Genomic DNA, 22,694 nt, shown 5'->3' on the forward strand with positions numbered 1-22,694 from the left:
GACTGATACCTCGAATGCAGAGCATGACAGTATTGGTGCAATCTAGTTTTAGTATAAGTGCTCCATGCATGTCTATCGGCCTCAAGCTAAATGCTACAGTCATTCATTTCATAAATGTCAGCAGTGACACCAAAAATTAGTGCTGCCACCTTCTGGTAACTGTATTTCAGTGTTTCAGCCATTTCAATTGGCATTTTTGATGTTTTTCTTGCATGGATTAAATTGATTAGCACTTGTATAAGAGCTGCTGGCACTTGGATTAAATTAGCTGTGCACAATCTATTTGCATTTGAGATTAAATACGTTGGCACTAAGATTAAATGTTTGGAACCAAGAATAAAAAGTCTGGCATTCAGATTATTTCCGTGGCGGTGGGATTATATCAGATGGCGCTTGGATTAAAGTGAGCACGAAAACCTGCAGAAACATACATAATTGCATCAAAAGATTTGGGGGAAAGAAAACAACTAACTGGGCCATAAGCAACGGCTCACCCTAGCAACACCATAACACCTGTGAGACGTCAACTAATCAAAACGTGTGTCTGAGCACTTGTGCCCGCCATGTCGCCAGGATTTAATAGCACTAAAACACACAAAAATGCAACAATTTCTCATCAACTTACACAGCACAACACTGGACTTTCCATTGTAACTGAGCCTCTTAAACTCTGTCTTGCACTCCTTCCCATGAGCGCTCACACCACAGACTCCAATCTTGTGAGAGATAACCTCTATCGGCTCACAGCAGGTTACTGTGTCACTGCAGAGCATTTGAAAATAGAGTAGCACTAAGAACACTGCCAAAAACTTGCATTGTGGCAAAGTGGAGAGGAAGAAAATTACAATTGAAAGCAGCCTAAAAGAAAACTAATTCAGACGGCAACCCTGTGCTATTCAACAAAACACCAAAGCCAATTTGCCACTGTAGCAGGGAGACAAAAAGAGAAGGAGTGTCATTTATGCATAATTGCATGTTTTATCACAATAGAAGGTTGTGTGCAATAAAATACAAAGGGATGTACCACTTATCAAGCTCTCAAATCAATATTTTTATGCCTCCCCCAGCAGCTTGCATTACAAAAATGGGATGTCAACTATTTGTGCATTAACATTAAAGGAAATCATTACTTTCTGCAAATATGCAACTAATGTAGTACACCAATGGAACTCATGTACAGGTCAGTCCACTGTTAGAGGGAACAAGTGAGCACGTGGCTCATGCTTCACACAACACCATGTAAGGGAAGCAGCAAAATCCAAGCGCATGTGCGAAACGGCACTCATTGAAGTCAATCGCCACGGTACATCACCGAAGTGAATGTTTTTCGATCTGCCATGCAATAACACACGAATGCGAAGTTTCCTCCAGAAAAACAGCACTTCATGTCGCCTATAATGTTATAGAAAGCTCGATCATTCCTATGCTCTTAGCATCCATATAGCTGGCAAGTCAAGTGCAAGTTTACTCCTTTAAATTAGTTTTTTGCAACCGTGGCTCAAGACGTGTGGTTGCCCAACCGCACGCAGGAGAAGCGATGGGGGACAGCAGACGATGCGTGGCATGCACCGCCCATGCGCCATTTTATGCATGCACTTGGTTTTCACTGCTTCCTGTACATGGCGCTGCATGGAAAATGAGTCGCATGCTCGTTTGTTCTCTCTAACAGCGAACTGACCTGTAATACAAGCATATTGAATTGTACAAGCATCAAATGGAACGTTTTACAGCCGTTTTAAAAAACGCATTAATTAAGATACAATTTTATTTAAAAGATACAAAAGATATAGACAAAACACAATGTTAAGACATTTATGTGCAACCTAAGTTACAGATATGAAATCTTGCATGCACAATGAACAGGGGGCAGCTGCATTTTTATGTCCTAAAGGTAGCCTGCATGCTCAACACTACACTCTCAATTTAAAGTGTTCCTATCCCTTTTTCCTATCAGCCAAAGAATAGTGCACAAGTGGTGTTCAATAAATTTCAGGCTTAACACAGAATCGAAAACTCCAGCACAAAGACAACATTTTATTATTTAACCCAGGTTCCTTCAAACGTTGCTGCATATCAAACATCACTTTTCGATATCTTTGATTAGTATAAAGTAACTCTTGATGCACTCCCGCAAATACTCCCAACTCTTGAGCTCATTATCACTGAAAACTTGACATCATCAAAGATCCTTCATGATACGTCAGTTTAGAAAAAAAAAGACACTCAAGGCAAGATCCACAGGAGAGACTGGGTGTCTGGTAAATTTGAAAATTCACTTCTGTGCAGCATCTTGTTGGCCATAGGATGTGTGGATTCTAGCATCGTGATGAAAGAATTAAATTTCTTGCTAAACTGTTCCCATTTTTCCTCGGTGGCCATGCTACTTCTAAAAACATTTTCCTTTCGACCGACCATGATATTTGAGGTCAGGTAGTCTAGAACGTGCGCTTGTGGCCAATTTCATTTTAAAGGCACTAAAAGTATTTAAAGATATCACATTGATCCTGTGGGGCCCGAGGTGCCTTCCCGTGCCTCATCCCCCAGTTATGCAAACCTATCTCCACAAACCCGGGACAGCAATGACCAAATATATTAACTATGACTTGCTTCTGTACTTCATAATCTTCAAGGTGCCTCGCTGCTAAACACTAGCCCTGTAAAATGAGAAGATAGTTCTCCAGGGAAAAAATATGCAGAAAGAACTCACTCTGGAAAACAGCCTTCAACTCGACACAGGTACTCCTTGGCGACCAGCCGTCCCTTGATTTCATTCTCCAGCTCCCGGGCTCTGTCCACTGAACGGCTCATGAGCAGCAGTCCAGACGTGAGCCTGTCCAGCCTGTGTACAGCTGCCACCGATACACCACCACTCATGGAAAAGCAATACTGATACTAACTGAGAAACTACACTCAGAATAAACTAGAATATGCCTACAATTCACAATTAGTACATTTTCTAGGTTTGCAAGTGCTTGTGCGTATGTGTGTAACTGGCGTGATTCAGCCTTGGGCATGAAGAGTGCATTTAGCTAACACTTGTGCAGCAATGCCCTATGATGCTCTTAACCCCTTAAGTGGTTTTATTATATATATTTTTTTATGTATATGTGCAGCATGAGACAGACGGGGGGCAATGAACGGACAATATGCTTATGTCATCCACTCTTTGTCTCTTGTCTGTGTTGCACTGCACATATACGTAAAAAAGATGTTAACTTACCAACTCACCCAACTTGGTGTGTTCGTTTTATAATTTTGACGAAAAGTGACCTTATTTTGCTAGCTTTATTATGGCTTATTTTCAAGCCATAAAGCCTTTTCAACTAATTTGCTTCATGTTTGTAACGTGAAAACCTCATTTTACCCCTTCACTATGCAACATATATGTACTTGTTATTGCCACAAACGGTACAGTTGGAAATGAAGAAAAACGCTATTTTACCCTGCGTCGCTTCCACTGTCACTTTCACTACCAGAGTCGAGCAGCAGATTTCTTTTGCATGCGCGACTCATGTGAGAGCTGTCAGTAGCAGACGCCATCGTTACAAATCTGCGAAAAGGTGATGAAAAGCATGCAATTCCAAAAAAGCGGTCTTTGAATGCTGAAAAAGTGCTGCAATCTATGTAGCAAAAAACAAAAACCACAATAAAGATGCCTTCGCTGCGCTGACGAAGTGGCTGCCATCTATGTTGTAGAACAAGAAGACTGAATCAAGGCGGCCTTCAAGGCCCCAAAAAGGTGCTGACATATAGTAGTAAAAACAGAAAAGAGCGATATAATAGTGGATTTCAAATGCTGACACTGCGGCAATCTATGTAGTAGTTTGCCAAGTTCGTTCAAATCACTTTGAAGATGGGATTAATTTTGTTCATGAGCTAAGCTCATCCAAAGCAAATTTAATCAGTGTCACGTTGACAGGATCACTGTTTTGGAATGGGTGCTCAGACCTAATTTGAACGACCTGCCGTGGTTGCTTAGTGGGTATGGTATTGGGCTGCTAAGCACGAGGTCGCAGGATTGAATCCCGGCCACGGCGGCCGATTTTTGAAGAGAGCAAAATACGAAAACACCCGTGGATTTAGATTTAGGTACGCATTAAAGAACCCCAGGTGGCCAAAATTTCCGGAGTAACCCACTACGGCGTGCCTCATAATCAGATCTGGTTCTGGCAAGTAAAACCTCATAACAAAAAAAAAAAAAAAAAAAAAAAAAAAAAAAAAGACCTAATTTGAATGCTCTACATGTAAATGTGATTATCTGAAGCATATTCATCCGAGTACTGTACAAGACTACATCCTGCCTTCTAGCATATTATAACATTGAATGCTAACACTGTTTCATTATTTTGCAGAAATTACTTTTTACATCAATATGTTGAGGCTCAAAGAAAACTGGAGCAAAGGGAGGCATTACGTTCCCAATTTGAGAGGATCTGGTCTCCAAGGGTTGAATAAATTATTAATCAGTACCAGTCGAAATGTTAGGAACTCCAAGTCCTAGAATTTAAAAAAAAAGGTGATTTTCTTTTATTGCAGAAAATGTTATTTCGAATTTATACATCAAGCATGTGTAACTTTTTTTTGCTTCTATAATAAATATCCCTGGAAGAACATTCTGAATCGAGCATCGTTTGAGTGAAATAATGCATTCATAGATAGCATAAAACATTTTATTACTACATAGATATCTTTTGTTTCTTTGAAGTGTCACCTTTGTGATCACTTGATGTGATCACTTGATGTGATGACCTAGTGCCCCTTAAAATTTCATTCACTCATTCACTTTTAAGTAGGCTTGTCTATAACTAAACGGGATATTGGAACTTTTGTGTGGAATAATGTCGTTAAAGGTGCCCTCAACCACCCCTTGCGATGCGTGGAGTTAAAGGGCCCCTCACGAGTTCTGGCCATTTTATGTTGACAAGCGCAGTGCACACAATGTGTGCTAACAATTGTATCTGCTAAGTATTACATCCCTACGCTCCGTGGAAAGAGCTTAAATTTCAAATCAAATGCCGTTTGCCCTTCTTGCAGGTGCTGTGCTCCCAGCTGGACAGTCGATGTCAATTGTGCAAGTGCACCTATTTACATGGCCGTGCTGTGACGTCACTCATAGTGACACATGACTTCGAGTATTCAAGGCACCATCCGTAATTTATTTAATCTGTTGCTTCAATAGACAAATTAAATTTTAGAGAAATAACAAAAGACAGAAACCGAATGTCTGGATGTTATTGTTTTACTTCGTTGCAAGAGATGCAATTCCATTTTGTCTGCTTGTTCCCACGTCTTGCAGTTGCATGTGTACAGAACGAAACTGTCATTTTCTACAGCGCTACAGCACTGCGATCACGCTCCTTCATCCTCTTGAGCCTGCCTCAGTGGTTGTGATTGTGGTACTGACTTATACCGCTAATCAGGTGTTCTCGTGCAGAGCGTGCAAAATCGTCCGCTATGTGAAACGAGACCAATGCAACACCTCGCACACAAGGCCGTCATTGGAAGTGCGCTACTCAGCAAAAACGTGAGAGAGAGAAAAAGAAAGAAGGCGGGGCCTGTGACGTATTTGCCACATGATCCTCTGGTTACGTTATAGGAGACAACAGGGAAGGAATTTCACTTGCGGAGGCTACACGGGGCAAGTGGAGAGAGTGTCAATGTTGGCAGTGACGCTCACCTCCTGAAATCATAGATTCACACTTCAAATATTTCTATCTCTGCTATTATTGAACTAATCTGAAAAATTATTGTGTTAGAACACTCCTTAGAGGGCACGTAACAACTTCCAGCACATAACCAAAATTTGCTATGTGGCCTGGTGAGGAGCTCTTTACGGAGTTAAAGGGACACTAAAGAGAACCCTTGAATAAGTTCACATCGATAAAGTATTCTTCCAAAACTACTATTTTCATCACTTTTGCAGAAACAGGTTCAGTAATGGAAGAAAAAATTAAGTCCGAACTTCAATTTCTTGAATTTCGCACCGAAATCCTAGCGTCGGTACGTCAGTGCGAGGTCATGGAGAAAAAGTTCTTGAAGCTTGCTAGGTCAAGTCTTTGGTTTCTTCAGAGTGCAATGTAGTCCTTTTTTTACCAGTGAGCAGTTAGCTAGACCCTTGTAGACACTGTCAAATCCATTATGTCATGGCAACCTGCTGCGGGAACCTTAAGGCAGCATCATTACCTTCCTTTCAATTTTGTGTCCTTTCTGGCTCATCAAGCCTCCTTTCACGGTAACAGTGGCTTTTTTGGTATGGTAGAAGCATAATTTCCTAATACATGTAAAGTTATTTTTTTCTTTGGTGTCCCTTAAGTAACTACAAATGAGAGGTGGTGGTGCTATTTTTCCCCGTCAATTGGTGTTTCAACAAATGCTGACAGTATTTAATTCTGCCAAACAACAGAAAACCTACATACACAATGTTTTGTTAATATGAATGCACATGTGCAAGCTCACGTACATTGCCCAATGTTGAGGCCATGTTCAAAGTTGCAATGCCACACCACCAGGTGACCTCTTGTGCTTTCGGCCTGACATTCTGAGAGTGTTTCCGCCAGTTGTGCAGATAACTGGCAACTGTTGAACTTGAAGAGTGCAAGAACATCGTGCAGCTTCACAACAGTGTCTTTATGTAATCAAAACAGTTCAGAGTGAATGGCAGATGGTGCAAAAATGCAACGTAGCATAAAGCCCCTGGAAAAAAACTAAAGTAGCGCCAGCTGCGCCCCTTCGTCTCTGCCTCCTCTCCTAGCAGTTGCAGCAGCGCCTCTAAAGGTGTCTACAAGAAAACTGCGGACATGAGAGCCACGAGCACTGCCGGGCTCGACTGGCGCATGCTTGCTAGCTCGGGAGTTGCGTCTTCAGCGTCCCTCGTCCCAAGGATGTGCTGCCATTGCCTCGGCGCACGTGCTGCATCGTGAGTGGACATTCAAGATGGGGTGCTTGCTCAACCTTCTAAAAGCATAGTGCGTCACGTTTAAAAGCGCGCGATTTCTCAGTGCCACCGAGCTTACCCGGATGTCCATTTCCAGCGCAGTGGCACTGCGTTCAGGAGCGCCAACGCTGAGTGTGTCTGCATGCAAGCACACTTGCATCCGGTCCTGCTTGCTTGCGGGGATGGTTTTTGCCAGTACAAGCATTTCGATGATTTAAATCTTCTATACAACCACTTGCATGACACGGTGTACCCTCTAAAATAGCGAACAAGTGGTAACTGCAACATCAGCACAAACCTGCGAGCTTAAAGCCCTTGAAAAAAAAAAAGGTAGTTCTTTTTTAGGGGCTTCATGTTGTGGATCTAAACACAGTGCGAGCACTTCTGTAAATTGACTGATTGAATACGGCATATTCTTACACTTTTAAGACACGACAAAAATCACGCAACTTGCGTCTACATACATTCCATTGTCGTACTCAGCGTTACCTTTTTGCATTTTTCCTTCTCTCGAACCTCTCCCACTACACCGCTCCGAGCCGCACCGCCCCAGTGTTCCCTAGTGGGATAATTGCACCATCCCATCTCTCAGCCGAGGGCCTTGCTCAACGAATGTCGCACCACGACTAACTTGATTTACAATCTACAAATCACACAAGAGAGGAGATGCCTGCACACTGACACGAATGGCGCTACTTTAGTTTTTTTCCTGGGGCTTTAACGTAGCAAGCAGCAGCATCTTCAGCGATGTATAGACCAATGCACACAGCAGCTTGCATTGAACAGGCAGGAAAAGCCAACAAGTACTTTGCCAAGCACATCACGGAGGACGAGTTTGGGATGGTGTGCACCATTTGTGACTGGTTATGGATTGGCTTGGAAGTGTCTGTTGCACTTGAGAACCACACGCCTACTTTGGCCAAAGCATTTCCAGTGGAACACTACTGGTTTTGTTGTATGCTGTACATGTATAGAGGATTGCTGAACAAAAAGACAAGTTGCTTCATTTGTTGCGGAGCAAGTGGTTTATTTAACCCAAGTGACTACTGCACTTTCCCTTTTAGAATGAGATAAGCAATCACCCGGTTTTGCCGCAGATGCTGTACATACAAATTAAGTGCATGGGGGCAGTTCATAACAGTACATGTTTCACATAACACCGATTCCCAAGATGCATGGAATCTGCAAAATTTTTTTCACTCAATCTTGCTAGTTCCTCAGTGAAAAGTTTCCAGACTAGTGGACAGGAAACCAAAGCTGCCACATGGCTGTCAAGATCGACAGATTTGTTTCTTTGGTCCATGTGAAGAATTTCCAAACATTCTAAGTCTCAATGATCTGAAGCAGTGAATGAAGAACTCGCTCACGAATATTCTTCAAGGCAGGCTAGTGCACTCTGTCAACAGAATAAAAAACATGTCCATCTTTGGAATGTCAATTTAAATTGAAATAACTTGTGCGGTTTTATGCGCAAAAACCATGCTTTGATTATAAGGCATGCCGTAGTGAAGGACTCTGGATTAATTTTTAGCACTTGGGGTTCTTTAACGTGCCCCCACTGCACGGGGTTGCATGGGCATTTTTGCATTTCAGCCCCATTGAAACGGGTGACGAGGCCGGGATTTAATACCATGACCATGTTTTTAGCAATGCAACACCACAGCCGCTAAGCCACCGCGGCTGGTACACAATGGCAATGGAAGAAAACCACATGTGACCATGATGCATTAGTGACCCAATTCATGTCACTGCTTTCGTCCTGTAGTATATTAAAGGGGCCATGAACCACTTTTTATTAAAGTGGACAAAGGCATTTGAAGTGCAAATAGGCTATTAGAGAAATACTTTGCCGTAAAAAGTACTTCAATGCATTCAGCAGAAGCAGAGTTATTGGCAATCAAACACAGCCTCCGCTGTGCTCCCGTTCTTTCTTCAATGCCTTATACTGCGAAGGCTGCACAGCTGGGTGTGCCCACAAGGTTCCACCTTATGAATGTTGCTGTGGCGCGCAGTTCAAATTTCATTTTAGATGTTAACGTAGACGCCATGATTTCCACCTTTGGTGCCTACGATGCGCTAAACATAAGTCAAACACAGCTGTCCTCAGCGAGCCGCAGTGCGCTTAGCCAGTGGACTCTTGGCGACACCCTTTGGCGGCCGCGGTATCTACGCCATGTAGCCGACCGCAGCTTGATGACAGACATCTGCCAACAGCAGCCATCTAAGGGAATGATGAAATAAAGCGTCCGATGACGAAATGAAGTGTCCAGAAGAGTGAGGACAGGACCTTCGGTTGAAAACGAAGCGTTTGAGAGAAAGGTGACTTTGCAATCCACTTGCGAGCTCCACGCACCGCGCACGACAGCAAAACTTGCCTGAGATGTTCACAGCAACATATGCTGCCCACGGACTCTCACATGCCTGAGGGGTGGTTCAGGGCCCCTTTAAAGGCACACTAAAGGCAAATACTAATTCGATGTGGAAAATTTAAATACCATTCCAGAAACCTCGCAACTCTTGTTTCATGCCAAGAAAACACTCAGTTCATGAGAAAATTGCATCCGGAAGGTCTGAATTCAAATCTCCCGCCGTCCAACTGGGGAGTGGTGACAGTGCATACGCTACCAGCGCGATTTGCGGTTGTCAGTGAGTAAAACGGCGCCCGACAGACAGCGGTATGGTGTTTTGCACAAAACGCAAATGCCCGGTCATGGACAAACTGAGCCACAACAGAGCGGAGGATTTACCACTGCAGCTGCTTTTGGTCAAGTGGCGTGGACTGTTCGGGCATCCCACGACATCAGATGGAAGTGGAATTCTCTGCTACTTGCAAGTTTGACGTAATAATTCTGTGGAAATCTGCAAGGTGGAGAGAAGTAATTAATAAAGGGAAAATCAGACATCCACCCGTTCTTTGCAATTCGTACAAAAGAAACCCATATGGATTCCTCGAAAGAAAAGCCTCGCAGTTGAAGAAAAATTTAGCCTGGTCCGGGACCACTGCCTTTCCGAGGCGGCCGCTCTACCATCTGAGCTAACCAGGCGGCTAGCAGATGGCAAGGCAAAAGTTTGACATAATAGTTCTGCGGAAACCCACAAGGTGGAGAGAAGTAATTAATAAAGAAAAAATCAGATATCCCCCCGTTTGTAGCAATTCGTACAAAGGAAACCTATACGGATTCCTCGAAAGAAAAGCCGAAGGCGAATTGCTATGAATGGGTGGATGTCTGATTTTCCCTTTATTAATTACTTGTTTCTACCTTGCAGGTTTGCACAGAATTATTACGTCAAACTCTTGCCTTTGCTTCGAGTTGTTGACAAATTTGACTTCGCCCTGCCATCTGCTAGCTGACTGGTTAGCTCAGATGGTAGAGCGGCTGTCCCGAAAGGTGGTGGTCCTGGGTTGGAGTCCCGGACCAGGACGAATTTTTCCATATGGGTTTCCTTTGAACAAACTGCTACGAACAGGTGCATGTCTGATTTTCCCTTGATTAATTACTTGCAGTTTGTGCGAGTTTACCGAGACCGCAAAATCAACTCGGCACTACACGATAACAAAACTACTCAAACGTTTTTAAAAGCACAGACAGCACAGAGTTAAAAAATTAAGTTATGGGGTTTTACGTGCCAAAACCACACTCTGATTATGAGGCACGCCGTAGTGGAGGACTCCGGAAATTTCGACCACCTGGGGTTTTTTAACATGCACCTAAATCTAAGCACATGGGTGTTTTCGCATTTCGCCCCCATCGAAATGCGGCCGCCGTGGCCGGGATTCGATCCCGCGACTTCGTGCTCAGCAGCCCAACACCATAGCCACTGAGCAGAGTCGAGTCGAGAGAAAACAGAGTCAAGAGAAAACTAAACCTTTCGACCGCCTGCATCATTGTCAAGGGAGCATTAGGTGTTTTGTCAATAAGTTTTTTTCTAAAAATGAAATAGAACCAGACAAGTAGCATTTTCTTTCATGCTATAATGCAATATACAATGATGTTTTTATAATGAGTGGTTGATTACTAGAGATTGAATTTAAATGAGGAGTGCTTTAGTCACTGGGCAAGTACTTGACTGTCCCAGGAGAGTCTCTAATCATGCCCTGCATTTACCTCAATTTCTCCATTACTAAGGCTCTGCTTGTGATAATATTGACCCCTTAGAGATTGTCGAGCATTAATCTATCACTTGAGCTTGACTTAATATTTGCGTTTAGTGTTTCTTTAGGATACATATATACGAATGGTATTCTGAGAGAAACTGTAGCAATCAGGCATCATGGATCCAAGGTGGCACTTCAGTAGTTATCAAGTATGACTTCTTTTGAAGGCGAATGGGAGGGATGTTCTTTTATGCGGCAACTTTGTTCAAAAAAAGTTAAAAGAGGCGTTTTTCGAATAAAAATGGAAACTTCTTGTACTCAAAAACTTATTTACATATTGATCCGGTGAAAACAAAAATGCACACCAGAAGTGAACAAGTAACCACTGACTGTTTTCATGCTGGATAACTTAATGGTCAGAAGGAGTGTGATCATTGTTTCCAATGATGCGGTGGGAGCACAATGAGAAAAAGAATTCGGAAATGTTTTATATCTCAGCTTAGGAAGCACAATGCAACGTGTGCTACCAAGCAAAGCTCTTGACAAAGTCAGCCACGCAGCTAGTGACAAGGGTCGATGATGATGAATATAGTGTTTTGTGGCGCAAGGGCCAAGTATGACCAAAAAGTGCCAGGCCAATGGTAATGAGATCAAAGTAAAGCAATAAATTATGAGCAATGGATTTGACAGGGCTGTAAAGGGGCCTAAAAGATGGTCACTGTAAAGTGCGTAAGAGCTACATGTAATAAAGCTATGACAATGACTGCGAAGCGTGCCAAGGACGCAAAAGATGTATTGTGAAAGAGAATAAGACATGGTTTGGCTTACATAGCACAAAGACTGCGAAACGTCAAAAGATGTTACCAGCTGACAATTTCTGCACACGCAGTTCCCTGTGCTCAGTTCCAGTTTTCTAAGGAAAAGAGGTTTGTTCATGCTACAGGGCTAAGGAAAACCTAATTCATCTTGAAAACTGGTACTACATCAAACTGTCAGCAGCTCTAAACCTTCCATTGTTAACAGCTACCGAAGTGTAAAATTAATATTAATATACAGTGAAACCTCAATATAATGAACCTGGATATAATGTATTATCCAATATAATGAAGTAGTATATATAAAAATTTTCTTGCCAAGATCAGCATGAAACGAATGTATTTTTAGAATGAATATTGCCTAACTGAAAATATTTTCAGTAAGATGCAGCTTCCTTATAATGAGGTTCGATTGTAGTTGATTAACAAATGCTGACCAGATTACCTATTTTTCATGTCCACTGTTCCTATTAATCTGGCTATACAAAAGCAATTTAATTGCTCTATCTTTAAAAATTTTCAACAGTCTTGTGAAAACAAGTTCTGAGGATCCAGTGAAAATATGGCATAAAAGAGAAAGAATATTTGAAAGCTTGTAACGTCCTGTCCATTTTTTATTTTTTTTGTCTCCCTTCTGGCGCATCAAATTTGGCAATTCAGCAGATTACGCAGAGAACAGCTGAATGAAAAATACACAACACCTGTCCACACTGTTTACTAAATTCATCGCGATATAAACCACCAATGAGCTTAGACACAAATCATTCTGTACTGTTGGCAAGGGCCAACGTGTTGACTCACAATTACCACATTCAATTTAAGTAAAGACCAGATGTTGGATTTTGGCAAAAATTTAAATATTGGAAATAGAGCTGCACAATATACTGGCACAACCTCCTGTACTGTTGGTGAATGATCCTGCTAATGTCAATATCCTTTGCCTGGAGCTTTTTGGATAGTAGCAAAAGTCAACTGCTTAGAACCACTCAGTGACATTTAAGCTTATAAGAAAATGCTGATGACAAATGTGCATGCAACAAGTTGTCTGCTGTGCACAAATTTTCTTCCAATTTAGATTTGCCAAGCTCAGCAATCTCCAATTCAAAAATATAAACTAAACAAAAGAAAGCATGGCACATTTATATGAGATGTCTGTCACAATAACCAACAAGACACACTCTCTTTTGAGCAGGAACACATTAAAACCAGTCATATCGTGTAGGGCAGCTGTGCACATCATAGATATCTTTAAAGTAGTTGAAAATGGTAGGGGTTGGGGGGAGGGGTGCATTACTTTCACTTTTACAGAGTAGTCCAAATTATCTACATGACACAGCAAAGCACATCAAATAAGTTGAGCAAGTGACTGGTACAGTGTATGTTGCCTGTACAGGGAAATTTTTTTGTAGCTGGCAGGTTAGATTTCATTTTTTTTTTCTGACAGCCATTGATCTCGATTTAGCACCGTCACATCCCAGAATCGCAGATTTCTCTGTCTTAATTCCAATGATTACAAGAAATGCAGTGAGGCTTTTGCTGGTTGCACACCTTGCATAGCTACTTCAATATACAAGGCTGCAGAGAAATGGAAGGGCTGTGAGTGCTCAAAAGAGGCTGCTGCTATTCAAGATTCGACCCAAGAGCCAGATGGAAATTACGAGCTCCATTTAGTGCGACCCAAGGCTACGACTGCTCCAAACGACGTGTTTAATGTTCAATCTAACAGGCAGGCAATGATAATAAGCTTTACTGAGTCGAGTTTTCAACAGTTTGTTCACTTTCTATTAAGCTTCAAATAAGAGTTTGCTTGTTCTCCCATCAGTACTGCAGCTGCAAGCGTTATCAGATGTTTTACCAGATCATACATTCCTTATCAGTGGGTCCCCTAAAGAAAGTATCAACAGGGTTCTACTGTACTTGAAGATCTACAGGTTGCACTTTTTAAGCTCTTGATGGTTCATACAACAAAATTCCACAATAGCGTTGGATGTATGCTTGCATGGAATATGAATGTTTGACAGATGTTGTTTGGGCTCGATCTAAAGGAGTGCGCGCCATATGCAAATCTGCCATTGCCACAGTGTGTATATATTCCCTTCTTGCCATCAGAGTAATCCACTGAAAGCAATCCTGTGCACACAAATTGTGGAAGGGTTTCCACAAAAGATAAGGCAGTTGATGCTTGTTCTCCAAGTGCACGTCTTCCCTGCTACTTCGAAGTTGTTGAGCCTCTTGTGAAGCCTTTGACCCAACTTATTTGATACATTGCTGAAGTCTGACACACACTGTCCTGAATAGCTAGTGTGAACATGCCAGAAATAAATTAGAGGCAAGCTGTGTGCTGTGGATGCATTGTTTGGAAATCCTGTCTTTCCTCAAAATATCCATGTGCAATGAGACGTACTTATACACATGATGTAGTAGTGCAAAGAACAGACACAGACAGGAATCCAACGCGCTCAGTTTTATATTCTTGTCCTTATACACGACGAAACAAATTCACGTTTAGAAATGTGTTCACTGTGTAGTAGCAAAGTTTCGTTGTCCAATTGCGGAAGTCCCACATAATATCAATCAATACCTTGGCAGTCTCATGAGGGACAGTGAGCGTGCAAGTAGAAATTCAAGTGCTTTGCATTTTATGAAGGACAGTATCAAAATATGGCCCAGTGTTTTGTATCATTTCAGGAGAGACGTGGCACATGTTCCCAGTGTGCTCCCCTGGCTATGCCCCTGTGACTGGCAACTAAAAGTTGCTTGCACAGAGCTTAATCGCAAGATAAATTAATTGTTTGCCGAAATTAAAATTGTGAGCAATCACAATTTTTTAAAAATTTAGTTTTCCAGTGTATGTGTATGTATGTGCCCATTAGTAAGGGCTCATACATATAAGCATTATTAAGCAATAAAATACTGACACTACACTTGTTGGCACAAAGATACCATGAGTACAGGCGGGTACAAAATATTATGGGATCAGCGAGCACATGCTAAACTGCATTCCTGCACCCTCTGGCGAAGCAAGCACCTGGTGTCGAGACATGGCATTGCGCATGTGTTGTCTTTTGTGATTGTGTACCTGCAAATATGCCCACTTCTAGCCAGCTTGCTGTCAGAATTGCGATGAATGCACAGCGTTACACTAGGAGACCGGCACCAGTTTCAGCCAGCACAGCGTGCAATGCATTGTTGCACGTCACAACAGCCGAAACAGACAATGTGCATCTAGCATAATCTTTTGCACTCATCCAGATTCAGTTTGCATAGGGTGCTGTGCACTTCTTGTCTAGACAACTGTGAAACACACTTCAATGTCTTTGATGCCCATTTATGAAACAATCTTAGCAAATTTTATGATGCGAGGTCCTTCCTCTGCTAAACGAACTATCAGCTGCTCACTTATTGACTAGTAATGTGGACACTCACTGTGCAAATTCTGCAAGCCATGTTCCTTGGCCAGGATGAAAATAACAGAGTTGTGACGATACCTTCCACATGGATGAACCTCAGGGAACAAGGTCAAAGAGTAAAGTTAGAGAAAATTACCACTGCTAAACTACTACACTATGCAATGTGACTCGCTATGGGATTTCCACTACTAGAAATGTGCATAAAAAGAACAAGGCTTGCATACTTACAGGTACAGATGGTGGTTTATCAACAACAATCATGTCATCAGCATTATGAAGTATCTTTATGGGTGCTCCAAGAACAGGAACTTCATGCCTGTTAAAAGTTTGCAGATGCTTGGTGGTCAAAATGGAATGGACTAGACCATGAACAGTTAATCAATCTTCAGACACTCAATAGGCATATCTTAAATACCAAAATTATATGCTTGAAGCAACACTTTAATTGAACACAAGACAAACTGAAATAGGTGTGTGTGTGTGTGGTGTACAATACAGAAGATGGAGGCCCATTCAGCATGCCCATAACTTTAGCTTGCTTCAGAAAGTTGTTAGTGAGCTGCACTTCCTCCGCATCCAAAAACGCAATTTCTGGCAATTAATGTTGAACACCCATTGAATTAAACAAGACATGGCAACATGTCCAGAGAAGACAAAAGTCATGGACCTAAAAGCCCACTTTGTGCCAAAGTGCTATCTTTCTGGCTGATACAGCCCAGCTGTTGCTACTTTTCTCGACACTAAAGAGGTCCACATCCAGAGTCGAAGGGAAGTTCAGCTGTTAACAACACCACTCAACAAGCAAATAAGAAGGTGCTGGGAAAGATGCGAGAAGAAACCATTAAAGGGGCACTGTAAAATTATTATAACATAAGAAAACGTTAGTCGTCTGTACACAATACTACCATAAACATTGAAAAAGAAGAAAATAAACTTTATTAAAAAGAATAGTCTGGCAGTTTTGGTTATGGTGGCCTCAGGTGGCAGCTTGAAGTCCTTCGACTCGGGTGGCATCTTCGGCTTGCCGGAGGGCCCAGAGCTGGTCTTCCAACTCTGAACATTTGAGAACTTAGAACGCTGATGGAGGAGTTATCCGGCGGCCCCCGCAGCTGGAAGCAGCGCAAGGAAGAAGCGATCTCGAGGCTTCCTGTACGCTGGTAATGGCTGCGGTTGTGGACGCATCGCAGACGGCGGCGGTTTTAGTACCGTTGTTGCCAGCACATTCCCAGAGCATGTGTCGCAGCGTTACTCTCTGTACGCACACTTTATACGCATCAGTTGGGTATAATCCTGGGTAACAGTGGTGTAAGACGGCCGGGCTAGGGTAGGTATGTGTTTGGAGTAAGCATAAGGTTAAAGATAGCCTTGCTCCTGTTTAATTTATCGTGCAGTGGCGGGAATGTGTGTCTTTCAAGTCTGTAGTGTTGGGCGAGGTCTCTGAACGTGGTCAGGCGATCACCCCATGCCCATTGTGATCCTTGTTGCTGCATTTCTGTTGTAGTGTCCCAATCGGGCAGATCTGATGTCCCACTCTTGGGGGTGGAGGTGGCGGCCACATAATCTGCGGCGGCTCGGCGTGCGAGACCTCGAGCCGTGGCGTGGGCCACCTCGTTGCCCGCGAGCAGGCCATCGGTGTGTGCCGGACTCCAGAGGAGGAAGACCGTAGAATTTTGGGGTTGCGAGGGCAATATTGAGTCGCCGCCGTCACAAATTTGGAGTATGTGGGCCGCTTCCAGCAAGACGCGGCCGCACGCGAAGCCGCGGATTGCCGCCTGCAAGTCGCTGGTCCCAATCACAGCGTTCGGCACTGCGGCGAGTGCAAGTGCTATCCCGGCTTCTTTGGCCGCCTCCGTGTGTGCCGTGGTTACTGTGGCACTCGCAAGGTACTTACCCATGCAATCTGCAACCTCGATCGTGTGTGTGCTTCTCCCTTCTCCATACTGCATGCCGTCTACGTACACTGCCTCGTTGCTGTTGCGAAACTTCTTTTGAAGGTCACTTGCTAGTTTGTTGCATCTCCCAATGTAGTGCATTGGGTGCATGTTCTTGGGAAGCGGCAGAATGAGCAGGCGGTCGCGGATCGAGGCCGGAACTGCAGTCTTTTCTCTATGCTGAGTGTGATGCCGAGCGACTCGAGGATGCGTCGACCTGTCTTTGACTTGGATAATCATTCATATTGCGGGATGTCATGCGCCTCAATTAACTCATCAAGCGAGTTGTGGAGTCCAAACTCTAGAAACTTGTCGGTGCTCGCACTGAGTGGAACGCCAACCGCCCTTTTGAAAGCCTTTCGTATCATGCACTTGACCTTGTTTTGTTTTTTTTTTTTTTCGACCCTATTTACATCAGGCAGGGGGCAACAAACGCTATGCGGCTTATCGCGTACGCCTGCACGAGACGGATCGCGCAGTGTTCACACTTACCATTGCATCTATTCGTGATGTGACGCAAGAGTCGGATTGTGTCATCTACCACACGACGAAGTCTTCGCACCGCCTCTACGTTATAGACATTTGCCTGCAACTGTAACCCCAGGATTCTAATTTTGTCTACATGCGGTATGGGAGTACCGTCTGCCGATATAATGCGTATTTTGGAGTATTCCCATTCCTCGTCGCGCAGGGTTTTACGACTCTGCTTGTGGGTTTGTAGATTAACAGTTCGGAATTGGTCCTGAATCATATCTACTACCGCCTGTAGCGTTCGCTCGACGTGACCATCACATCCTCCCCCAGGAACCCAGAGAATGATGCCATCCACGTAGAGACTGTGACGCGATACGTCTACTTCTGTTAATTTCTCGGGTAGGCCGAGTAGAACTAAAGAGTAATGGTGATCTGATGGAGCCTTGCGGCATGCCGGACAGAGCCGTCTCAAATTCCGGTGATTCCTCGTTGCAGACGCGCCTTCCCGCAAGGAATGTCGCTCGTCGCCGCGTCTACGCCCCGTCCCTTCCGAGCATCTCGGTCCATTCGTCTATGTCCGTAATCGGCTCGTCACCTCACCCCCCTTCCTCTCGTTTCTTGCGGAATGCGTCTCACACAACGAGTTTGCGTTTACGGCCTTTACATTCAAGGTTAGTCCCACGACGGCTCGGGCCCGTATCTATCATGATCTCGATCAACGAGTGGTCACTCCCCAAATATTCCTGCGTATTTTACCAGTGCGCTGTGGTTACATTCAAGACAAACGAGAAGTCTGGTAGCATGTCTACACTAGCACTGTTCCCTCTGCGTGTAGGATCGGCGGGGTTCGGGATGAGTTCAAGCCTTTGGTCTTGCAAGTCTTCCCAAAGGTGTTTGCCCTTGGGTGTTTCTCAGGCGTAGCCCCATATTATTCTCTTGCATGCAGCAGAAAGTCCACTGTCTTGCATAAAGATTGCTCACTCAGTGCTGCGAATTCTAATGACATTCGGTGTGTTCTAAAGGTCGCGGTTCTTATCTGCAGGGTGTCAACGTAGTTTGGACAGGACCACTTGTCGGCGGCTGCCCAAAGAGTGGAGTTTTGCACGACAAGACGGCCGGGAGTTGAGCTCGGCATTGCGCTCCACAGTGCCACGTGGCGCTTCGTAAGAGCCCTCGACTTCTCGCTGTTCTTCACGGCAGAAATAATCACAGAGATATGCAACATGATTAATAAATAAGCGTGGATGCATATTTTGGAGAAGTAGTCATACAGTGAGAGAGACGGATCATGGAAAGAAGTGACTCCTGATGAGATGAAGAAGTTTATCGGGCTTCTCATTTACATGGGTATCATACAAATGCCACGCGTGCACTGCTACTGGAACACGCAGAAATTATTTTCGGGTCTTCTTCCGCCTTCGGCAATGCCAAGAAATCGAATCAAAGCGCTGTTTGCATTCCTCAGTGTGTCCAACCCTGAGAAGACAACAGCCGCATCCCATGGCAAGCTGCATCACGTAGCTTCGCTGGTGAAGCACATCAACGCCTCATCAGCTCAATTTTTTTCAACCTGATCGGAGCCTCTCCGTTGACGAGAGGATGGTAAAGTCCAAAGGCAGATCCGGAATTAGACAGTACATGCGGGACAAAGTTATCGAATGGGGATATAAATTGTGGGTTTTGGCGAACTCCAAATCTGGTTACACTGTTCAGTGTATACATGGGAAAGTGTGAAGCACCAAGTGCACGGGGGCTGGCATTAAATGTTGTGATTCACCTGGCAGAGGACTACCTGGATCAAGGCTACATAATTTATTAAGGCAGTTTTTACACGTCGACATCCTTGTTTGTACACTTGTTGGAGCGCAAGACGCTTGCTTGTGGCCCAACGCGCAAGGATCGTCGGGGCTTTCCAACCGAGCTGAAGGACACTCAATGGGATAAAAAAGCAAAGAGAGGAGATGTTTGGTGGCTACGGGATCAGGACGTTCTATACTTGCAATGGAAGGACAAGCGTGTTGTCCACATGATGTCGACAGCCCACACAGCCAACAATTTCGTACTTGCGAAGCGCAGAAGGAAAGTGAACGATAAGTGGGAAGAAGTATCCGTGAAAAGGTCGATGCTCATTGACAAGTACAATGTGGGCATGCTCAGCGTCGATAAATCGGACCAGCTAATTGAGACATACAATATTCTGATGAAGTGCGTGCGCTGGTGGAAAACGCTGTTTTTCCACAGTATAGACATTGCTGTTGTAAACAGCTTTATTCTATTTGATGAGCACCGACAGCGTGAAAGTGCCTGAATTGTCAAGAGGTTCGCACTTCAATCAGTTCACTTTCAGGCTAGAGCTGGTGAAGCAGCTCATAGGACTTGATGAGCAACAACATCCAGACCCCAAGGCTCCTCCTGCTGTTCCCGCTACAAGTGCCCCTAAAGATTAACAGCACAAGCCGCAGAAGCTACAAAGATACAGGAACTGAATTATGTTATCAAGAACGAAAGGTTGAACAAAAAACGAACGTTTTCTGCGAGACGTGCTCCGCAAACTTGTGCTTCACCACATTACGCAACTGCTTTGTGCGGTGGCAAGATAGCCACTAGGGATAACACTTTCCTTTGTAAAAAAAATAACTGGTACAGATAGAAAGTTTATATTTGCAGGAATGTTGTATACGGCCTTTTTCTTCAATATGTATATTTCGAATTTTTTTATGTTGTCTTGGTGCAAAGCAGCATCGACGTGTTTGCGGAGTTTTGACATTGTTGTTACAAATTTTTTATTAAGTAATTTTTACCGAAGAACTGGTAATAAAGGTTTGCTTGCAAATAATACCATTAGAAAGCACATTCCTTTTGTTACACATTGATACTATACATTGCAATACCTAACATTTGGTGCAGCCACAAAAAAATTTTTTACTAGACCACCCGCGAACTGCTTATTTTCCCGCGGACAGGAAAGTGTTAAGCAGCTTTAGGAGCAGGAGAAATCGCAGTTCGAAGCAGAAATACGTGTTTTTGGAACAGAAATGTTTGCTGTTTGAAGCCCAGAAACAATGCTTTCGAGCAGTAACTTACTGCTCTGGTGCAAAGAGGAAGCTCTGTGTGCATTTAATAAAAAGAAAATGCTGTATGAATTAGTTCTGAAAAACCGCACCCATTATGTATTATAGTAAGATGCATGTTTTTTTCTGTAACTTGCTGCTCCATTTTTTAATAATGTAGAGGAAGATATTTAATCACAAATTCACAGTTAATTCTTCATTTCAATAAAAAGTTAATTCCCCTCAAGCTGTCCTTGGCTTCGTTATCTGTTTCATCTTCTAAACTTGTGACCACAAGTCAAATATGTACAGCTGCCCAATTTATTAATGATATGGTGCGAGTGCCGTATTCTTGCCCATTCATAATAATGCACTTGGATAAGCTCATGCGCTTAAAGCGCATGCTACTCACAGCGTGAGGTATCAAGTATTTCGCTTAGAACTACTGCTAACTCAACTAATATATGCCTGTGTGCTTACTAGATGGAACGGCCTAGGAGCAAAGCTCCAAACTAAGAAAACTGTGTGCGACGCCCACTTCGTGACAACACATGATGCACATCAGGGTGCGTGACAGGCCACGGATGGGCGAAGGCGAAGTGCCCCTGCGGCCACGACCATCGCATTATATTAACTAGAGATTATTTCAACAAAGCACAACACAGAGGAAAACTAGGTGTTTTCTTCATACTGGTGGCATTGTCTTCATCAGCCTATTTTATGTCCACTGAGGCACGAAGGCCCCACCCTGTGATCTCCAATTACCCCTGTCCTGCGCCAACCGATTATAGCTAGCGCCTGCAAATTTCTTAATTTCATCACCCCACCTAGTCTTCTGCCGTGCTCGACTGCACTTCCCTTTTCTTGGCACCTATTCTGCAGCCCTAATGGTCCACCAGTTATCTAACCTCCACATTACGTAACCTGCCCTGCTCCATTTCTTTCTCTTAATGTAAATTAGAATATCGGCTATCCCTGTTTACTCTCTGATCCACACCGCTCTCTTCCTGTCGCTTAACGTTATGCCTAACATTCTTCGCTCCATTGCCCTTTGCATGGTCCTTAACTTGTTTTCGAGCTTCTTTGTCGGTCTCAAAGTTTCTGCCCCATATGTCACCACCAGTAGAATGCACTGATTGTACACCTTTCCTTTTAATGATAATGGTAAGCTTCAAGTCAAGTTCTGAAAATGTCTGCCAAATGCACTCCAGCCCATTTTTATTCTTCTATAAGTTTCCTTCTCATGATCAGGGCCCCCTTTGAGTTATCGACCTAGGTAAAGTACTTCTTCACAGACTCCAGAGGCTGACTGGCGATCCATAACTCTTGTTTCCCTAACTCTTGTTTCCCTATTGGCTATTGATCATTATCTTTGTCTTCTACATATTAATTTTGAACCCCACTCTTAAGCCTGTTTCACATGCAAGCGATTTTGGGCCAGAAACGGCGCAGCGCCCGTTGCGTGCGCAAGCCTCCTTTCGCAATACCAGTTTTCCGAGCGGCATGTGCCGCTGTGGCCACGATAGCAACATTTGGAAAAATTTGCAAGCGGCGAGAGCGGCAACCAGTGGTGGAGCGCCTTGAACAATGACGTAAGATGACGTCGCAGGGGCGTGGTCGAAGCGCGGGCGGCGCGGGGTACCGGGGAACTCGCCCGCTCGAGCAGACGGTTCTAGCAAACAACATTTGTATCAGACAATGTTCGCTACCAGTTTGCAATGCCTCACGCGGTTTTCAACGAGCTGTTCATCACTCAAGTTGTGCAGTGTCCACTTGTTTGGGATGCTAAAATGAAGGATTTTCGCAACAAAGAGGAGGGTTCTTTGAGAAGAAATTATGGACTGAAGCCGAAGGTACTCGTCGTTGCAAGTGATGCATATTTCCATAAAGTAAATTTGGCGCAGCTGGAATTGGCCATGTCCATTGGTGCCTCAAAATTGCTACTTGTTTACAGCTGTCGTTTTCAAGTTCCATTCTTTGGAGA

General features: G+C 43.7%; 1 protein-coding gene across 1 annotated transcript in view; it reads right to left on the bottom strand.

Annotated features, from left to right (window-relative positions):
• The window catches only part of LOC126545812 (pseudouridylate synthase RPUSD2-like), a 55,394-nt gene that overhangs the window by 23,104 nt on the left and 9,596 nt on the right, over nucleotides 1-22,694 (bottom strand). The window contains exons 5-8 of the mRNA XM_050193819.3: nucleotides 15,484-15,571; nucleotides 15,272-15,350; nucleotides 2,708-2,849; nucleotides 626-762 (exon numbers count right to left, since the gene is read on the bottom strand). Of these exons, the coding sequence (XP_050049776.1) occupies nucleotides 626-762; nucleotides 2,708-2,849; nucleotides 15,272-15,350; nucleotides 15,484-15,571 (446 nt within the window). The remainder of the gene's footprint in view (nucleotides 1-625; nucleotides 763-2,707; nucleotides 2,850-15,271; nucleotides 15,351-15,483; nucleotides 15,572-22,694) is intronic.

The sequence above is a fragment of the Dermacentor andersoni genome, chromosome 1, assembly GCF_023375885.2.
Source record: "Dermacentor andersoni chromosome 1, qqDerAnde1_hic_scaffold, whole genome shotgun sequence".
Lineage (NCBI taxonomy): Eukaryota > Metazoa > Arthropoda > Arachnida > Ixodida > Ixodidae > Dermacentor > Dermacentor andersoni.